This window comes from Poecilia reticulata, linkage group LG22 (assembly GCF_000633615.1).
Source record: "Poecilia reticulata strain Guanapo linkage group LG22, Guppy_female_1.0+MT, whole genome shotgun sequence".
Lineage (NCBI taxonomy): Eukaryota > Metazoa > Chordata > Actinopteri > Cyprinodontiformes > Poeciliidae > Poecilia > Poecilia reticulata.
The window spans coordinates 5462060-5477961 of NC_024352.1; the positions used below are offsets into that span (position 1 = coordinate 5462060).

The 15902-nt window shown below is 38.3% G+C and overlaps 3 protein-coding genes across 4 annotated transcripts in view; 1 reads left to right on the top strand and 2 right to left on the bottom strand.

Moving 5' to 3' along the window:
* Positions 1–4333, bottom strand: part of LOC103458207 (ezrin-like) — a 6287-nt gene extending 1954 nt beyond the window's left edge. For both annotated transcript variants that reach the window (XM_017302601.1, XM_017302602.1), the window contains exons 1-4: positions 3242–4333; positions 2124–2207; positions 1239–1334; positions 224–441 (exon numbers count right to left, since the gene is read on the bottom strand). In XM_017302601.1, the coding sequence (XP_017158090.1) occupies positions 224–441; positions 1239–1334; positions 2124–2207; positions 3242–3244 (401 nt within the window). In that variant the 5' untranslated portion in view covers positions 3245–4333. The remainder of the gene's footprint in view (positions 1–223; positions 442–1238; positions 1335–2123; positions 2208–3241) is intronic.
* Positions 4334–4866: 533 nt separating this feature from the next.
* On the bottom strand, positions 4867–8198 carry nenf (neudesin neurotrophic factor). Its single transcript, XM_008398861.2, has 4 exons — positions 7987–8198; positions 7813–7873; positions 7589–7692; positions 4867–5386 (listed from the first exon to the last, which is right to left on the bottom strand). Exons 1-4 carry the CDS (start codon positions 8125–8127, stop codon positions 5210–5212), a joined length of 483 nt encoding a protein of 160 aa, XP_008397083.1. The 5' UTR covers positions 8128–8198; the 3' UTR covers positions 4867–5209.
* Positions 8199–8982: 784 nt separating this feature from the next.
* Positions 8983–15868, top strand: pacc1 (proton activated chloride channel 1). Its single transcript, XM_008398862.2, has 8 exons — positions 8983–9490; positions 10595–10706; positions 10856–11065; positions 12691–12845; positions 13643–13785; positions 14472–14613; positions 14691–14798; positions 14893–15868. Exons 1-8 carry the CDS (start codon positions 9455–9457, stop codon positions 15052–15054), a joined length of 1068 nt encoding a protein of 355 aa, XP_008397084.1. The 5' UTR covers positions 8983–9454; the 3' UTR covers positions 15055–15868.
* The last annotated feature ends 34 nt before the right edge of the window (positions 15869–15902 follow it).

The window sequence follows — 15902 nt, forward strand, 5'->3', positions numbered from 1 at the left end:
ATCATTTTAATCATCATTCTTCCAGAATATATATTTTTGAATGATTCCCTCAAACTTTCTGAGACCCCCTTAGCGCCCTCTGGTGGTCCCCCACTTTAACAGACGCTGRTCTAAATGATTCTAAGCAGGTGTTTCCTCTTTACTTCAGATATCAAACTATTTATCAAGTCTGTTAATGTGTCAGTGAATTCACAGGSGTGACGCATAGTAGGTGGTTACTCACTGGTTGCTCTGCTCATACTTTTCTGCGCAGGAGTCCAAGATCTTGGCAGCATCTGGRGGGCAGCAGATATTTCCTGARAGAATGTCCTCCCTCACCTGCAGGAAGAAGAGCCTCCTGGTGACGTCTTGGATCAGCTCCCTCTCTGTGTCCTCTGGGTAAAACCGAACTCTGAGCTTTAGCTGCAGGGAACTCTGATTCTTTGCATCCTGAGCCAACACCTACGCAGAAGATTAAAAACGCAGATTAAAGATTTAAGCATGCAGTGGCAAACGAGGAAATGAGATATAATAATAATAATAATTAAAACAAATAAAAAAATAAAAGACAGCATAAATATTAAGTAGCATGCTGGTCAAAAACCAGGGATGAACGGTGAATTAAGCTATWATGGAGCCAGACTTAAATGTATTCAAGTTTCTACTCTGAGGCAAGTCTGGCAGTAATTTAAAATCAAAATCAACTGTTTTTAAAACCCAATAAAAAGTTTGTTGACACGCTAGATGTATTTGATGCTTTTTATTCAGGGGCACTGAAAACACATGTGCACCGCACATTTCAGATTTTTCTTTATAAAATGTTTTGGAAAACCTGTCCCATATTCCTTTCACTTGATAATTATGCACTACTGTTTACTAATCTTTCACATAAAATGGCACTAAGATCATATTGAAGCTTGTGGTTGAAATGTGAAAAAAGAGAGAGAGTTCAATATAGGAATGATAATAATAAAACATAATTTAGAGTTGCAAGTTACATGCGTTTAACATTCTCTCCGTCTTATTTTTTACACTGGACAAATTAAGTGATGAGGCTTGCCCTATTTTCCTGTTGTAACTGTTTTAGCAAACATGGAATGGAGTTGCGTTCAAAGTTCTTCAAAGTTCTGGAAAAGCGCGGTTCTGAAGGCAGCGTGCGTCGCAAAGGAAGCCGGTTAAACAAAATGTTTGGTGTTTGTTGTCAGAAATGGATGAAACAACAATGTTTATGAACCAAAACGTGCAAGACAACATCTCACTTTCTTCTCAAGGTTCAGCCACTTGGTGATTCCTTTGCTGTCGGTAAACTGAAATCCAAAGTACCAAATCTCACCCAGATCGATGGCCTTGGCAACCTGAGAAATGATTAYATACAGAGAGAAACATGGTGACAAACACAGAGCTCAAATAGCTAGCTTAAAATGCAGAGTATCAGGTAAAAGTTGGATATTTGTTMAAATRTGTTGGTATTAAATCAGTGCTGTGCACCAGAGTGTTTGGAAGTGGGAATACTGTGACTTTACTTTCTACTTCCTTTCAAATACTAAAACGTGCAAATACACTTTTAGAGATTTCAAGCCAACTCTACTGCATTCTTTTAACACGTTTTTACGCACGCATSCATACTTTAGCCTTTTTTTAAATGTATTAGAAAACATATTTCATGTTTTTATGTCAACATAAAGAACATTGACATTGTTTTGAGATCGTATGACTCGATGGGCTTTTCAGTGTGTCAGTTTTAAATACAGTGGAGCTAAAACAGGAAATAAAACATTTCCATTCTCATTTTTCGGTTGGAGGTCTTTCTTCCATACAGCTGAATATTCTTAGCCTAATTTTTATATATCCTCTAAGTACACATAGCAACAMTAAATCCCAAGTTGAATTGGGGGGAAAAATAACCCAACATCTGCCTGTAAAATATAAACACTTGACAATCGCTACATGTCTTTGTAATTACACGTGATTTATTGCATTTCTAATGCTGTTTTTAAATGTATTAATCTTGAGCATTTGTGGTCTGTAACTTCTGCTTTTTTTTTCTTTTTGCATCATAAGAGTCTTGTTTATGGTTTAAATATACGTTTAACAAAGGAGTGGGGTTTATGAAACACATTTAATTCACCACAAAACATACAAACCATTTCTAGGAGCTCCYTCCCTTTAACTGTGGGTTGGATGGCGAACTCCTGCACTCCATCCATCCTGGTGACGTAAACCGTTTTCTGCAGCAATAAAAAAAAAAACGGTAAAGTTTTATAACCAATAAATTCCAAGGTCCTTTATATCCAAGTTAATTWTTCATTTTGAATAGAGTAAAACTCTTACTGTATGGCAATATTTAATAAATTAGAATATTTTTTCCGATGAGCCACGTTTGTCTGTTTAAAGGTATTTAAGCAGGTATTAAACATGCTTTTCAGAAAATCACTATTTCTGTCTTATAAATGTTCATTTTTCTTTTGGTTTTATGTAATGTTCTGAGCCTGTCACGATAGCAAATTTTGCCCGACGATAAATTGTCCCAGAAGTTATCACAATAATCGATAATATTGTCGTTTTGAGAGTGTATTTGAGTAATGTAATGGTAACAGCAAAAATAATCCAAGAACACATTCTCAAAGATGAATCAATTTAAAATTCTGATGAACATTTAACACTGGAACGGGAAGACATTTTAAATATCCAAAATAAATGAACAAAACAACAAACAAAATGAATTATGAAGCCTCTGAACAAAATTGTTCTCCAAAAAAACGGGGCTAGATGATACCAAAGCAYCGGACTGAAGACTTTTGTCATCCAGTTTTTGTAGAAAAGGAGACAGAAGAAAAATGCTAAATCAGGAAAATGAAAATTATTGACCTTGTTTTAATTTATCATCCGATTGATTTATTGCTTATTGCGACAGGCATTAGCTGTAATCAGAAAACCCTGATTATTAACAAAGACAAAGGCTTAAAAAATGTGTCATAGTGCAATAAATCCATCTGATTTACTTAATGAATTGAGTTACTGAAATAAATGAACATTTCTATATTTTAATTTAGCGAATGTGTCCGGATACGAGCATATAAATATAAATTCTCCTAGATATATTCTTTACATCTAGAGCCGTTTGATGGATTAGATCTCAACGTCTCATCGATTCACAAATACAGATGAACACATCAAAAATATCATCAAAAGTACATGGAAAATGTCAAAGATGGCTGAATTATTTACACCAAGAACAAGCGTCACAGAGTTACGTTCCTACCATTTTGGAAATCTTGGACGAACTCCGGTAGATTAAAAACAAAAAAGTCTCAGAGAGAATAAAAACCCGTTGATATGATGGGTAGAGTGTGAACAGTGACTGGAGGAGCTGATAGATTTACCTCTGCTGTTAGGGCCTGGACGCACAGCTCCACCCTAAGACAATCCCCCGTCTCAGCAGCGGTGAGCTTTGATCGGAGAAGGTTACATAAAGTGCACATGCTTTTCATACTCCRCCACATCTCAGACRTAGAACCTATAAGCTCTGCTGGGAAACGSACAAATTCTGTWYCTGTAAACAGGGGAAAAGCTGCAGCAGCACAGGCAGTAGTTAAAAACTATGGGTGTTTTAAAAAGAAAGGTCATATGTGTACGTCATCTGTTTTTGCACATCTCAGATCGAGTTGAATAAAAGAGTGTGAGGCATAACGCAAATTATTTCTCATTTTTAAACCAGGTTTCCGCAGTCATCTTAATGTCACAATAAAACCCAAACATCAAGCCAATCCTACTCGAAAACGCACTTATGTACCCTACACAAAGGAGAACGTTAAAAAATTATTCTAGCCCAACAACGAAAACAGTCCAGTTGTGAATATATATTTTTAGRAGTTTTCAGCTTTTGTTCCTTTTTCCTATTAGTTTGTGAGCTTCTGTCATGTGAGGCTTTGTCATGGAGTCATCTGGGAGCCTTGAACTTCAGTCGACAGAGGGAGATAAACAGAGGCCATGACTAGCACGATTTTTATTGAAAGTTATAAAGTGTCCAGAGTTTTGCTGCACAGGCGTTGGTGCATTGCACAAAGTGAGTCGAATGGTAAAGATAGAGAATTGGTTTTAAGTGATTCAATGGTCTCTCAAGTTAATAGTGAGGTGGTTAAAACGTGGGCGCCGTTGGATGATCCAGACTCTCAAAGCTCCAATCCAAACTGGGTTTGAATAGATAAAGTCAGCTAACGCTGAGCTTCTTCAGAAGCTCTGATCTTAAACATACTGAAAATCAATGGACCAACCTTTAAGACGTAGTACCATGTAAAACTGACTTTTTTGTTTCACTTTCCATCATGTTATAATGTTATTCTTTCATCAAAAACATACCTGTAATCCTTTAGTCACCATGGCAACCATTCAGCTGAGCAAAACGCCTGGTTGGACCTAGCTCCGCCTTTTGAGGCRTAGCTCCTCCTTTCTAATCTTCCTCTTCACAGAGCAGCTCCCCGACTCAGTTCCTTCAGACTAGCCAGCAGCAATTAGCATATCGTATAATGCCGAACTCATTATATGAGCTGCTTCTCAGTGAAAAATGTTGTTGATATTAATTGAGGAGCCATGTTGTAATGACTTCCTGAAGGCGAAGTTTCAGAATGAACAGAGAGATTTTAAAGAGACAGAGGCCCAATTTCAAGGCGTTAAATTGCAATGTCAAATTTCTTTTAAGTCATATTTGATATGCATAACATTTTTAGAGCAACTGAAGGTGACATATTTACTTGATTGCGCTATAAAATAATACTGTTTGGATGCAAAACACGTCATCCTTCCCCGTTAAAAGCWGTTTTAAGAAACTAGCCAAAAGTTTTACTTTTCATAAAAACACTGATTAAATAACTGACTTTGGTGGTATTGTTTTTTTTGTTTTTTTTATTGTGATGCAAATACAAACAGAAAAGGATGTAGCACACAGACAGGAAGTAGTCTGTTTACTTCACATTTTTKAAATGAACATTTTCTTTGAATATTAGTAGTTTTCTGCAGCACTAATAAAAATCTCTCTTTAAGGCAACAACCAGGGTAAAAATAGATGACTCAAGAAATTTGTCAAAACAGAGAAGACAATGAACCCACAGGGAACACCGAGCGTTCAAGTCAGAATAATGGGAACAAATCTTACACTACAGATAGTGTTCCGATAGTGTTAGATCAGAACACTGTTTGATCAGAGTAGAAAAAACGAAAAACCGAGGCGACATTAAAATTCATCTCTGGTTTGAAAATGAGGCTGGGCTTCTGGTTTGAAGTCTTTGTTGGGGCTTCCGTCCGCGTTGAGGAGTCGTGCTGCGGTGTAACCCACRATGGGATACTTGGCTTTGTACGTTCCCTCAAACACGCTGTCCAAAGACTGGAGCTGCTCCTCCGTGAGTCCTGTCTGTACATGGAAAGACAAAAAAAAAAAAACAAGAACATTTTTACAGTGCTTTGCAAAACTATTCATACCGGTTGAACGTTTTTTTTGTTGTTGTTTTGTTTTTACATTTGATCACATTTCAACCTCAAACTTAACAGAATTTCATTTGTGTTTTTGTGAAAGACCAATAAAATGTGTCGCTTATCTGCGAAAGGAGGTGGAATGGATAACAATATTAATACATCGATTTCAATTTTTACAAACAAAAAATACCTGAAAAGTGTGGTGTGCACTTCTGTTCATGGTTTTTACTCTGATAACCCAGGTCATCCTGAACATCAACCACATAGTGAAGCACGGTGGTGGCAGCATGATGCAGTGGGGAYGCCTTTCTACCAGCAGTGCATCAACGCATCGATCGATATCGATTAAATGATTAASGATCCAATTACACAAATGCAAAATGTAAATATTGATCCATATCGTCACGTTTAAGATGTAATTGTTTTGAAATTTCCAAATGTTTATTTCAATGCCTGATATCTCAAAGCGCTTCGAAAGAAAATGGTCAAATCATGTTCTAGTTGGTTTTTGTAATGATATTGATGCAAATGGTTCTGTTAAATTAGCAAATCATTTCAATCTCAGATTTGTGAATTGAAACCCAAAAAGGTTTGACTCAAGTCATTCAGGGACAGCTATCAAAAACCAATTTTGAAGACATTCATAAACAAACTTTGGACATATTCTTCCTCTCATTACTGCGGCATTTAGCAAATGGAAATAATTGTAGTAATTCTAACTGGGCTAAAACAGGAGAGGTTTGGCCTGATTTAATGTCAGGTGTGTGCGAGTCTTTTCATTAGGTGTACGAAAGCTTCTGGTTTCCGCTGCATGCTGGCTCCACGGAGCGCCGACCTTCGCCGAGTAACGTCTGTTCGCTGCTGAAGAGGAGAAACTCAAGGGTCATCTTTGCTCCAGAGGAATCTGAATCTGTTGAGTCACAGAATGACGACGATGTTCTGGTGACAACAGCAGGAAGTTTGGTTGTGTTCACTTTGCGAAGCCAAAGCGATGAACAATACCAACTGTCTTCTTGACAATGAAGCTGACGTCATTTATTTCTGCGGAGCAAAGCTGAGATCGCTACGATCTAAACTTTAAGCGAATCTGAGAGTTTTCATCTAAATCGTGGCAAAGAAGAACTTACCTAAAACAAACAAACACACACACACTTTCTTTGAAGATATGGTGGCATGATAAATTATTTCCCCAGAGATTTCTTCTGTCACACATTTCTGTTTTCAGATAATATTTTCATTCATTTAGGGGGGGGGGGGGGGGGGATATTCAAACATACCCAGCACAATGTGAAAATACAATAATTCTGCTTGGCTTGCATAAAATTACCTGTGATTAATCACATTTGGGTAAATTTAATTAGCCACACCCAGACCTAATTACTGCCTGACTTGTAGATCAGACAAATTGTTTCATTGCATTTAACAAAAGAAAAAAAAAGATACCTGAAATTGTGGGGGAAATATTCTGAGGATTAATAAGAGGCGGAAAATTGGCACACTTACAAAAAAAAAAACAAAAAAACATCACACTGATGGCTAAGCATGGCAGTGGTAGTGTGATGGTGAGGGGCTGTTTTGCTTCCTTAGAAACTGGACCACTTGATGTAAATGATGGAACAATAAATTCTGTCATCAAAATGAAGGTTTGTGTGTGTCCTAGTCAAAGCATGCACTTAAATTCAAATGTGGTAAAATTATGCTTAAAGACCCTCAAGTGTAGCTGAAATAAAATCACTGAATCGCAAAGAGAAACGAGAATGTAATAAGTGAAATTATTATTTGAAGACTGTTTATGATTTTTTTTTTTTTACAATTTTTTTGTCTGATATTAAAAATTGCTTGGGGTTGATATGATCATGTGAAAGCAGAGTTCGGTATGGTGTGTGTAATGAGTTCAAGCTGTTACGCTTTAGTGGTCATTACTCTTGAAAAATGAAAGGCCCCATTGTGAAAAACAAACTATTTCAAAATCCATATTATGGAGTGGTGCGTTCATGTGAACTGAAAGGAGATGAAAATGCAGATTTGTTTTCGAAACAAAAGAAGGACTGGATATCCTTCTTTGTATGGACGCATGTCAGTCTGACAACAGTTTGGACAATTAAGAGGGTGGCACCGCCGACACTTTTGTGTTGCTCACAGTGTCTGACGTCAGGTCTGCTGGGTTCAGGGACATCTTGGCCACAGCTCGGGTGGAGTCCTTCCCAACTAGAGCGTTATATGAAGCATCTTTACCATAAAACTCTGCAACGAGCCAAACAAATATTGGAATGTGGGTTGACAGAAAAATGGTTTGGGTTCAACTATTTCGAAGGTTTTGAAATGTTTTCTTTCATTGTGCTCCACTTTTTTTTTTTAAAATACCTTTTCCTTTGGAGACGTCAAACACAACACCGTTTATTGCCATGTAAATAGGCTGGCCTTCCTGAAACAGGCAGGTGACACAAAGGACAGTAAGTTATTCCTTATCACGATTGAACAGAGCGCCCATAAACACATATTCAGGAACCGGGGAGTTATCAACAGCATAAATTTTACCTCACTGCCGTCGTATCTCTGGAGCTCCTCCTCAGTAAAAAGTCGCACAGGTTTTGTGGCTGGTTTGTTATTTAACTGAACCTCTTCGGCTAAACTCACAGAAAGAAGTACGAACAGGACCCAAACCTGCGTCGTTGCCATGGCAGGGACGTTGTTTGACGGACCTAGWGCGGAAACTCATCCAGGACCTTMCTTTCTRTGTTGCGTTTGTGAACTCTCGGAAATGTGACTAGTCTTGTCAGAAAAGGTTTGTGGAATTACATTTATTCAAGCAACTACGTAATGTGAGTTTTTTGGTGATTTTATTTTATTTATTATTATTATTATTATTATTATTATTATTATTATTATTATTATTAGAAGTAGTAGTAGTAGTAGTAGTAGTAGTATTGTTGTTTGTATTTTTATACGTCTACAGGTATTTGACTGTAAAACTAGTAAGCTTAAGGTGTTTAAAGGTGTTGCATAAATAATACATTTGACATTGACTGATTTAAATATTGTATTATGTATAATATATGTATACAATATATTATGTAATATATTGTATTATATTATGTATTGCATAAATAATACATTTGACAAATTAATTTCTCTGGATATCATTTTACATTTTAATGGTTGGTATTTGTGGAAGACTGACGACAAATAAATAAATGAATGAGGAAATACATCTGCACATAAAAATACCCAGATAAGGATTTATACTTTGCTGCAGTAAGATAACTGTACAACTTTTTCAGGATACAACGTGGAGAATAATGACACAAAGAAGAAGAATTTCGTTATGTAAACTTCTGAACAAAGCACTTTGGTGAAAAAAAAAATCAATTTTGGAGCGATAAATGGTGATAAAAAAAATTAAGTGGTTTTAATTTTGGGGTGGGGGGATCACAATATTGCTGTTTAACGCTTTTACAATAAAAGTATCTTTTGGAGTAAAAAAGTTTACTTCAGGGATACAGAGGCTGCAGTCCTGGGATCGACTCCCGACCGTGAGGCATTTGCTGACTCTGTCTTTACCCATTTCCTGTCTGGTGACTGTTAATAAAGACCTCTAATGCAGGAAAAAATACTTAAAAAGAGAGAGAGAGAGAGAAGAACTTTGAACATTCCCGTGAGCATGTGAACACAGCGATAGGTTCCATCAGACTAAGGAAAGGATGGAGGAAACAAGAAAAGCACGTCAAGGAAACAGCAACCTTTAAAGTGTATCGCAGCCTGTAGAGGTGCCTGGTTATCACTATTATCGTCACCAAGGCCACTTGAGTTGGGGGTGGGGAGAGGAGCTGAATGAGTTGGGGGTCTGGGTTGGAGTAGACGCCGGTGAACTGGAGCGCGCGCCAGGGTTGGGCAATGACATTTCCTTGAACATGCATGCGTTACCTGAAGACAGCTCTGTGAACAATTAGAAACAGCTTCAAGGATTTTACGACAGTTCCAGGCAGAGGGAAAGAAGAGCGGAGGAATGCCCGGGACGAGAAACAGGAGTTCCTACCAACAGGTGACATTATAACTGTATTTTTTTGTGTGTCTTTCACGTTTGTCCAAATAATTCATAAACAACTTTCTTCTCGTCATGTGACTATGCTGTCGAGGACAGGAGCTGAAAACGGCATGCTGCTTCATAAGTCATGTAGTACCACGCTACAAAGCAACAGGTCGTTGTTTAGCTGTTGCCATTTTGGACGGATTTTGTTCAAACTCAAAGGGCAAAAACATTCGGTGCTGCGATGAAATGTACAGTTATAATGTTGTTTTCTGCTGTAGTTTTAAGTCTAGCTTCATTAACGGTGTGAGAATAAGTAAAGCTGCTGTAACAGAGTAATAAACTAGTGGAGTTGATAAGGTTTGTCCAAATATATAGTGCTACTTCAATTCAATAAAATTCAAACTTTAATGACAGTCTCTACGTCCATAACACGAATAAAAAACAACAACATATAGACCAAAACAAATAATTTAAAATATTTCTAAAATATAAAACTACAATATAAAGAAAATTCTGAACTTCTGAAAAGAAACTTCTGAACTTCTGAAAGAAATCAAGTACTTATTTAGTTGTGGCAACAAGTTAATGTCACGGTAAAATAATACTTCATCAAAGTGACAAAAAAAGTCCTCAATCATGGCTGCATTTATTACATTGTGAAACATGCTGTGTCAAAACAGTCCAACTACATGTTAATGAATTTGTTCATATATATGAATATATTCAACACTGAGTTGACTAAACATTGCCCCAGCTTGTTTGGTTAAATGTTTAGCCTGAAAAAAAAAAATTAGGAATGGGTTAAAGATAATAAATCAAAATTAATACTGGTTAGCCCCATGCATGTTTTTGTGCTGTGGCAGTCCTAATCACTGTTGTGTCATTCACCTCTGTTTACCTCTGCTGATTTCATCAGATGACAGGTCTGGACTGGTGACTGCAGAAGCTGGCAAAATAAAGCTACAGATACGATTAGGAGTTAGTCATGAACTTGCTGAAGATGTTTCACCCAGAGACGGGCCTTCATAGTTATCCATAAAAACTCTTTAATGACTCTTTGCGTATTTAAAGCTACGTCAAGATCAGGACGCTTTTCTGTTTCTTTTAAATAAATAGTTAAACGATGAAGATTTCGAAGGCGACGAAGGCAACGGTCAATCTCAAGACTCTTTCGACGATGTCGACGAGGAGACGGTGCCTGCGGAGTCCAACGGCAACGTCAGACAAGGCAAGCGGCTGTTCCTCGGTTTAATCTGTTTCCGTTAGGAAAGTAGGGACGCCTAGCATGATGGAGTATATTCCTTCTGATGCAGTTCGTCTCAAAGCATCACTTCCTGTTTGCCCTCATGTTTTTAACCCTTCCTTATTCTACTTCAGAGGATGAAATGCGAGGGAAAAGTCCACCGCGGAGATTCAGCAAAACCTGCGTGAAGAACGTCTTCACCGTGCTGCTCATCTTCATCTACCTGGTGCTGACTGCTGTGGCGATTTTCCTGGCCTACCAGACCATCTCCGACTTTCTGAACAAACTCAGTCAGCCTGTCATGTCGGTCAGCTACAAGGAAGTGGATTCCTTCTCCCCTCCTGGTTTGTATGAACACAGCACAATGCATGTTGTACCACAAACTTTAATGATAGACCAACACAAAGCAGCACAACTTACAAATGCAGAAAAAGAAAACTAAATAAACGTACAGAATCATTAAGACCAAAGAAAACACCATACATATGAGGTATAAAGCGGTGATGAAGTTGCAAGTAAAATAACAAAGTTGAACATGTCATTCAACATATCATTCACCATCTGTCAATCCATGACCCAAATATGAAATCTGAATTGTCAGATTTATTAGGAGAGCCGTGGTAACTTTGGAGTACTGGGACAAAGTGGTGATAGAATCAGTGGTGCTGCCAAGGGAGGATCACAGGGGGCCGTGGCCCGTTTGAAAAATGTTGGGCCGCCAAATTTGTCTCTCCAGAAAATCATGTTCATGTCACTGGAAGGCATACAGAGTCATCCTCTTCAATGAAGACATACATGCAAAATCCAAAAGATAAATAAATACAAAATAAATTGATTGATTAAAATTTCTACTGACCTGGTCTGGGCACCCCTATAAAAAACATTTTCTGCGGGTGTCTCTACTGGGTAGAATAAATATTTGTCATTCATTCCCCAAATCTGGGAGGCTGGCAAAAGGAAAGCCATCAGAATTCCTCTTTTTTTTAGGTTTCCTTAAGTCATGTAATGGACAAAAACATGTGGCTGAAGGCTTAATGAGATAAAAATGAAACTTTCTGTCTGACATGTGAAACATCCCGAAGGATTCTGCATGGTGAAACACAGTGGCAGCTGCGCCACGCCTAAAGGGATAGGGAAGCCGATTCCAGTGGAGCGGAACAGGGATGAAGCTGAGTACAATGTGAGCCTTGAAGAAAGCCGAAAAAGACCAATCCAAATGCAAAACGCTAACGCCAGAGATACAAAGGAACTGCTTGGGTCACACAATGTAAAGGTGATTAGAGTGATTAGAGTGGCCCATTCAAAGTTCAGGTCAGAGTTTGATGAAGAGTCTGTGACGAGATTTGATAGAAGCTGTTCACAGATTGATTTACAAACTGTCTGAGCTTGAGCTATTTTGTGTCGACGACAATGAGTAAGACATTCATGTATGGAGACATGCAACAAATTACACTGACATGATTATGCTTAATTATACTCAGCTTCATGTTGATTTCTCACATAAAATAACTTAAGCAACCATTATCCAGGCTGCTAATTATGTTTCCTCCTGTGGAGAAAGTGTTTGTCTTTGGGTAAATCTTGTCGAGGTAAAACGAACAGTTTGTGAGGCTTGTTTACATAGTAGAGACGGAGAGTATTTGGCACTTTAAGGCTTTACTTCACACCTACTTTTTAGCACCACCGGCAATCAAGTCGGTGTAAATAATAAGGAGCAAGCGAAGGTGTTAAACATGGATATAACACATTTTTATTGTATCGCGTCACTTTACATACCATCAGCACTGAAACGCACAATGCCAGGCAACTGATCCAAAACAAGAAAAAAAAAAAGATAAAACTAATTCAAACACAAAGTAAAAGATCAAATGAAATCAGGTAAGTCACTCTAAAGCTGCTGTAGTATGTATCCTGTCAGAGTGTCTGAACTATAAAAAATGTAAGTATTTTTGTTTCTGCCTCTGAGCAGGTATCGCACTGTTTCCTAACGATGCTCAGCTGCTGAGCTGCAAACATCATTACCATGACAACATCCCACCTCTAGTGGACCCTGGGACGCCTCAGGAAGGGGACTGTGAGATCACAGAGGTCACTTTCTTTGGGCCGTTCACAGAGCGCAAACAGGTACGGTGTGAACACATTGATTCAGTTGAACATTAGTGACCCGAAAAAGTGTTCATACCCCTTGGAACTTTTAACATGAATTTTCAAATGTTTGATGATAATGCAACGCTTTCTTCAAGGGGCTGTCAAATAAAATCCCCCCCCAAAATACTCTGAAGTTTGTGGCTTTAATAGGAAAAAATGTGGAAAATCTTTTAGAGGGGCAGAATTAGATTTACGTCATGTTATAATGTTCCCTCATCAGAAACATACATGGAGTGTTGCTTTGATTCTTTAACGCATGTTTGATAAATCCTTTAATCTCCAGTGGCAACCATTCAGCTGCTCAAAACGCCTGGGTGGACCTAGCCCCGCCTTTGAAGACAAGTCTCCTCCTCTGAACTACAGTTTTCACTCTTCTGAGCTTCCACCTCCCCCACTGAGCTCCTTCAAACTAGTTAGCACCAATTAGCTAATACCTGGTGGAATTTCATATCTGCTGAGCTCAGAGAAGTGCTGGTAAAAACATTGTTGCAGGGTTAATAGAGGAGCCATGTGGTGATGACTTCCTGAGGGCGGAGTTTCAGAAAGAACAGCAGGTTCTTAAAGAGACGGAGGCCCTATTTCAAGGCTTTAATCAAATTTCTTTTAAGTCATATTTGACATATGCAGCATTTTTATAAAAACTGTAGGTAGCACAATTGACTGTGCTATGAAAACACACAATACTGTAGCTTTAGTGGTTTGACTTTTTTTTATGTGAACCGTAGCCGTTGATTTACAGTCATACATCGTCTCTCTCTCCTGCTGTGTCACAGAAACGGGCCGTGGTGGTCCGCGGCCCGTCGGACGTGAAAAACAAAGAGCTAATCTTCATGCAGTTCAGCCAGAATGAAACCCAGGAGGACTTCAGTGCCATTTCATACATGCTCTTTGCGAAGTTCAGTGACTTGATTGAAAGGTAAACTCGAACTCTAAAGTATTGATCCTGCTTTGTTTGCCGTGGGAGATAACCGCCACGGACAATCGAGTCTTTGCCGATGCTGCCTCTGTGTACCTTTGTCACGTTTTCAGGCCGTCTGTTCATTGTATTGTAGATAATGTTGAACTTAAAGCAATCAGCTCTTTCTTCAATCAGGTAGATTAAGCGTTTATACGTTAGGTAGAAAAATAGAAACGCCTCTGAAACAAGATCCGACTGGTTTAATTCTTGCACGTTTTATCGCCACAAAGTAAACCTTTGGCTGAACAGTGTGTTTCACAAACTGTCCCTCATCACTGTATTGGCGTCGAAATGTTTGTACCTCTGTAAAAGAACAGGCAGGGATAGTAAAATGTCAGCTGGATATCGCAGGGAAGTGATTGCGTCAGATAAAAAAAATTGACTTAAAAGTTAAACCTCTAGGTTGTTGGGAGTTCACCTTTATCTTCTGAAATGTGTGTTCAAACAGCTGCACAGCCTTGAAAAGTATTCATACCGTTTGAATTTTAGGTTCTTCAAAGTCCAGACAATGAAACACAGTAAAGTTTGTAGTTGCAATGAAACGTGAAAGCGTTGAAGGGCTATAAACACTTTTTCAAGGCGTCTGAACTTGAACCAGTCTGAATCCGGCAGCTCATGTCTCCTCTCTTTCCCGGCACCTCAAGCGCGAACAAGTCAGAGTTCATGAGGGACTGCGAGCGGAATTACTCCATGTGGACCTTCTCTGGAGGATTCAGAACCTGGGTCAAAATGTCTCTCGTGAAAACGTCCGGCAGACGCAGCGAAGCGGTGGAGTTTCGGCAAGAGGTATTACCGGCTTGCGCACACGAAGACGTCTTTATCAGAGGCTCCGCTTTCATGATTTCTGTTCGTTCTTCTTCTAGTCGGGAGTGGTGAAATTCAACGACAAGAGGTCTGAATCAGAGCAGACGGTTCAGCTCTTCTTTGTTGTCTTCGAGTGGCGAGATCCTTACATTCAAGAAATCAGGCTGGTAAGTTTCCCCAGAGATATTGTCACCCTCGCTAGAATAGCCTGCACACGTGAGTCTGTCAGTGTTCAAGTCAGCTGTGCTTCTGTCTGTGCAGATAGTGACTGCAAATCCCTGGAGCTCCATCGGCATCCTCTGCGTCGTCTTCATGGCTCTCTTCAAGGCTGCAAATTTTGCCAAGCTCACCGTAAAATGGATTATTAAGATGCGCAAGAGGCACCTGAAGCACAAAGCAAGGGAGTTAAACTCAATAAGCTAAAACGCAACGCAGGAAAACTGCTCGCACATGCTGGCATGGAGAGAAACGTTCAAGTGAATGATGTTTTTATCACACATGCTGTTTTTTTTAACGCTGTTATTTACATATATTTTTGATAATTATAGAGTAAGGATTGGAATGTAAATTTTGTACACACAGAGCTGGCTACGTTTTAGCATTTTAGATTCACAAATTCACCTGTGGCTGTATTTTCTTCATAAAAGTGAAATATTTTGTTGCATTTCTAAACATTCCTGAGGAACACAACTTTGCACATACTCGGTAATGTTGCTGAGAAATTAGATTCTTTAAATGTTTTTTTGTATGTTTTTTTTTTTTGTGAAACTGAGAAACAGTTGTTGATGCTAGATAACTCGAGAAGGGAGTAGTGTAGTGATTCTCTTTTATGTACTTTGTTTAACAAATAAAAATGTCTGAAACATTTCCTAGATTTTCTCAAAAGGGATTATCAAAAAATGAACTTAGTGTTTGTTTTTAGTGTATACATTTTTTTGTAAAAATGTTCCATTTTCATTTATTTTTTGTTTTCTTTTTCCACTTTTTGTGTTGATAAAAAAGTATCATTGTGGTCATTGTTAGAGTTGACTTAAATTATGAATTTGTTAGCTAGTATTCATATAGTTCCATTTAATGAAAATAAATGTAATTTTATGCCCAAAATACTGTCTCCAAATGTGATTTAACACTGTTATATCAATGTTTATTTAAATATGTGGCAAAAAATTTAATTTAAAAGGCTGTATTATGCGCAAACGTAGTTGGCAGCTTAACAAAAATGCACATAAAATAAACTGTAGCAAAGTAAGTGATGACCTACTAGTTTGTTT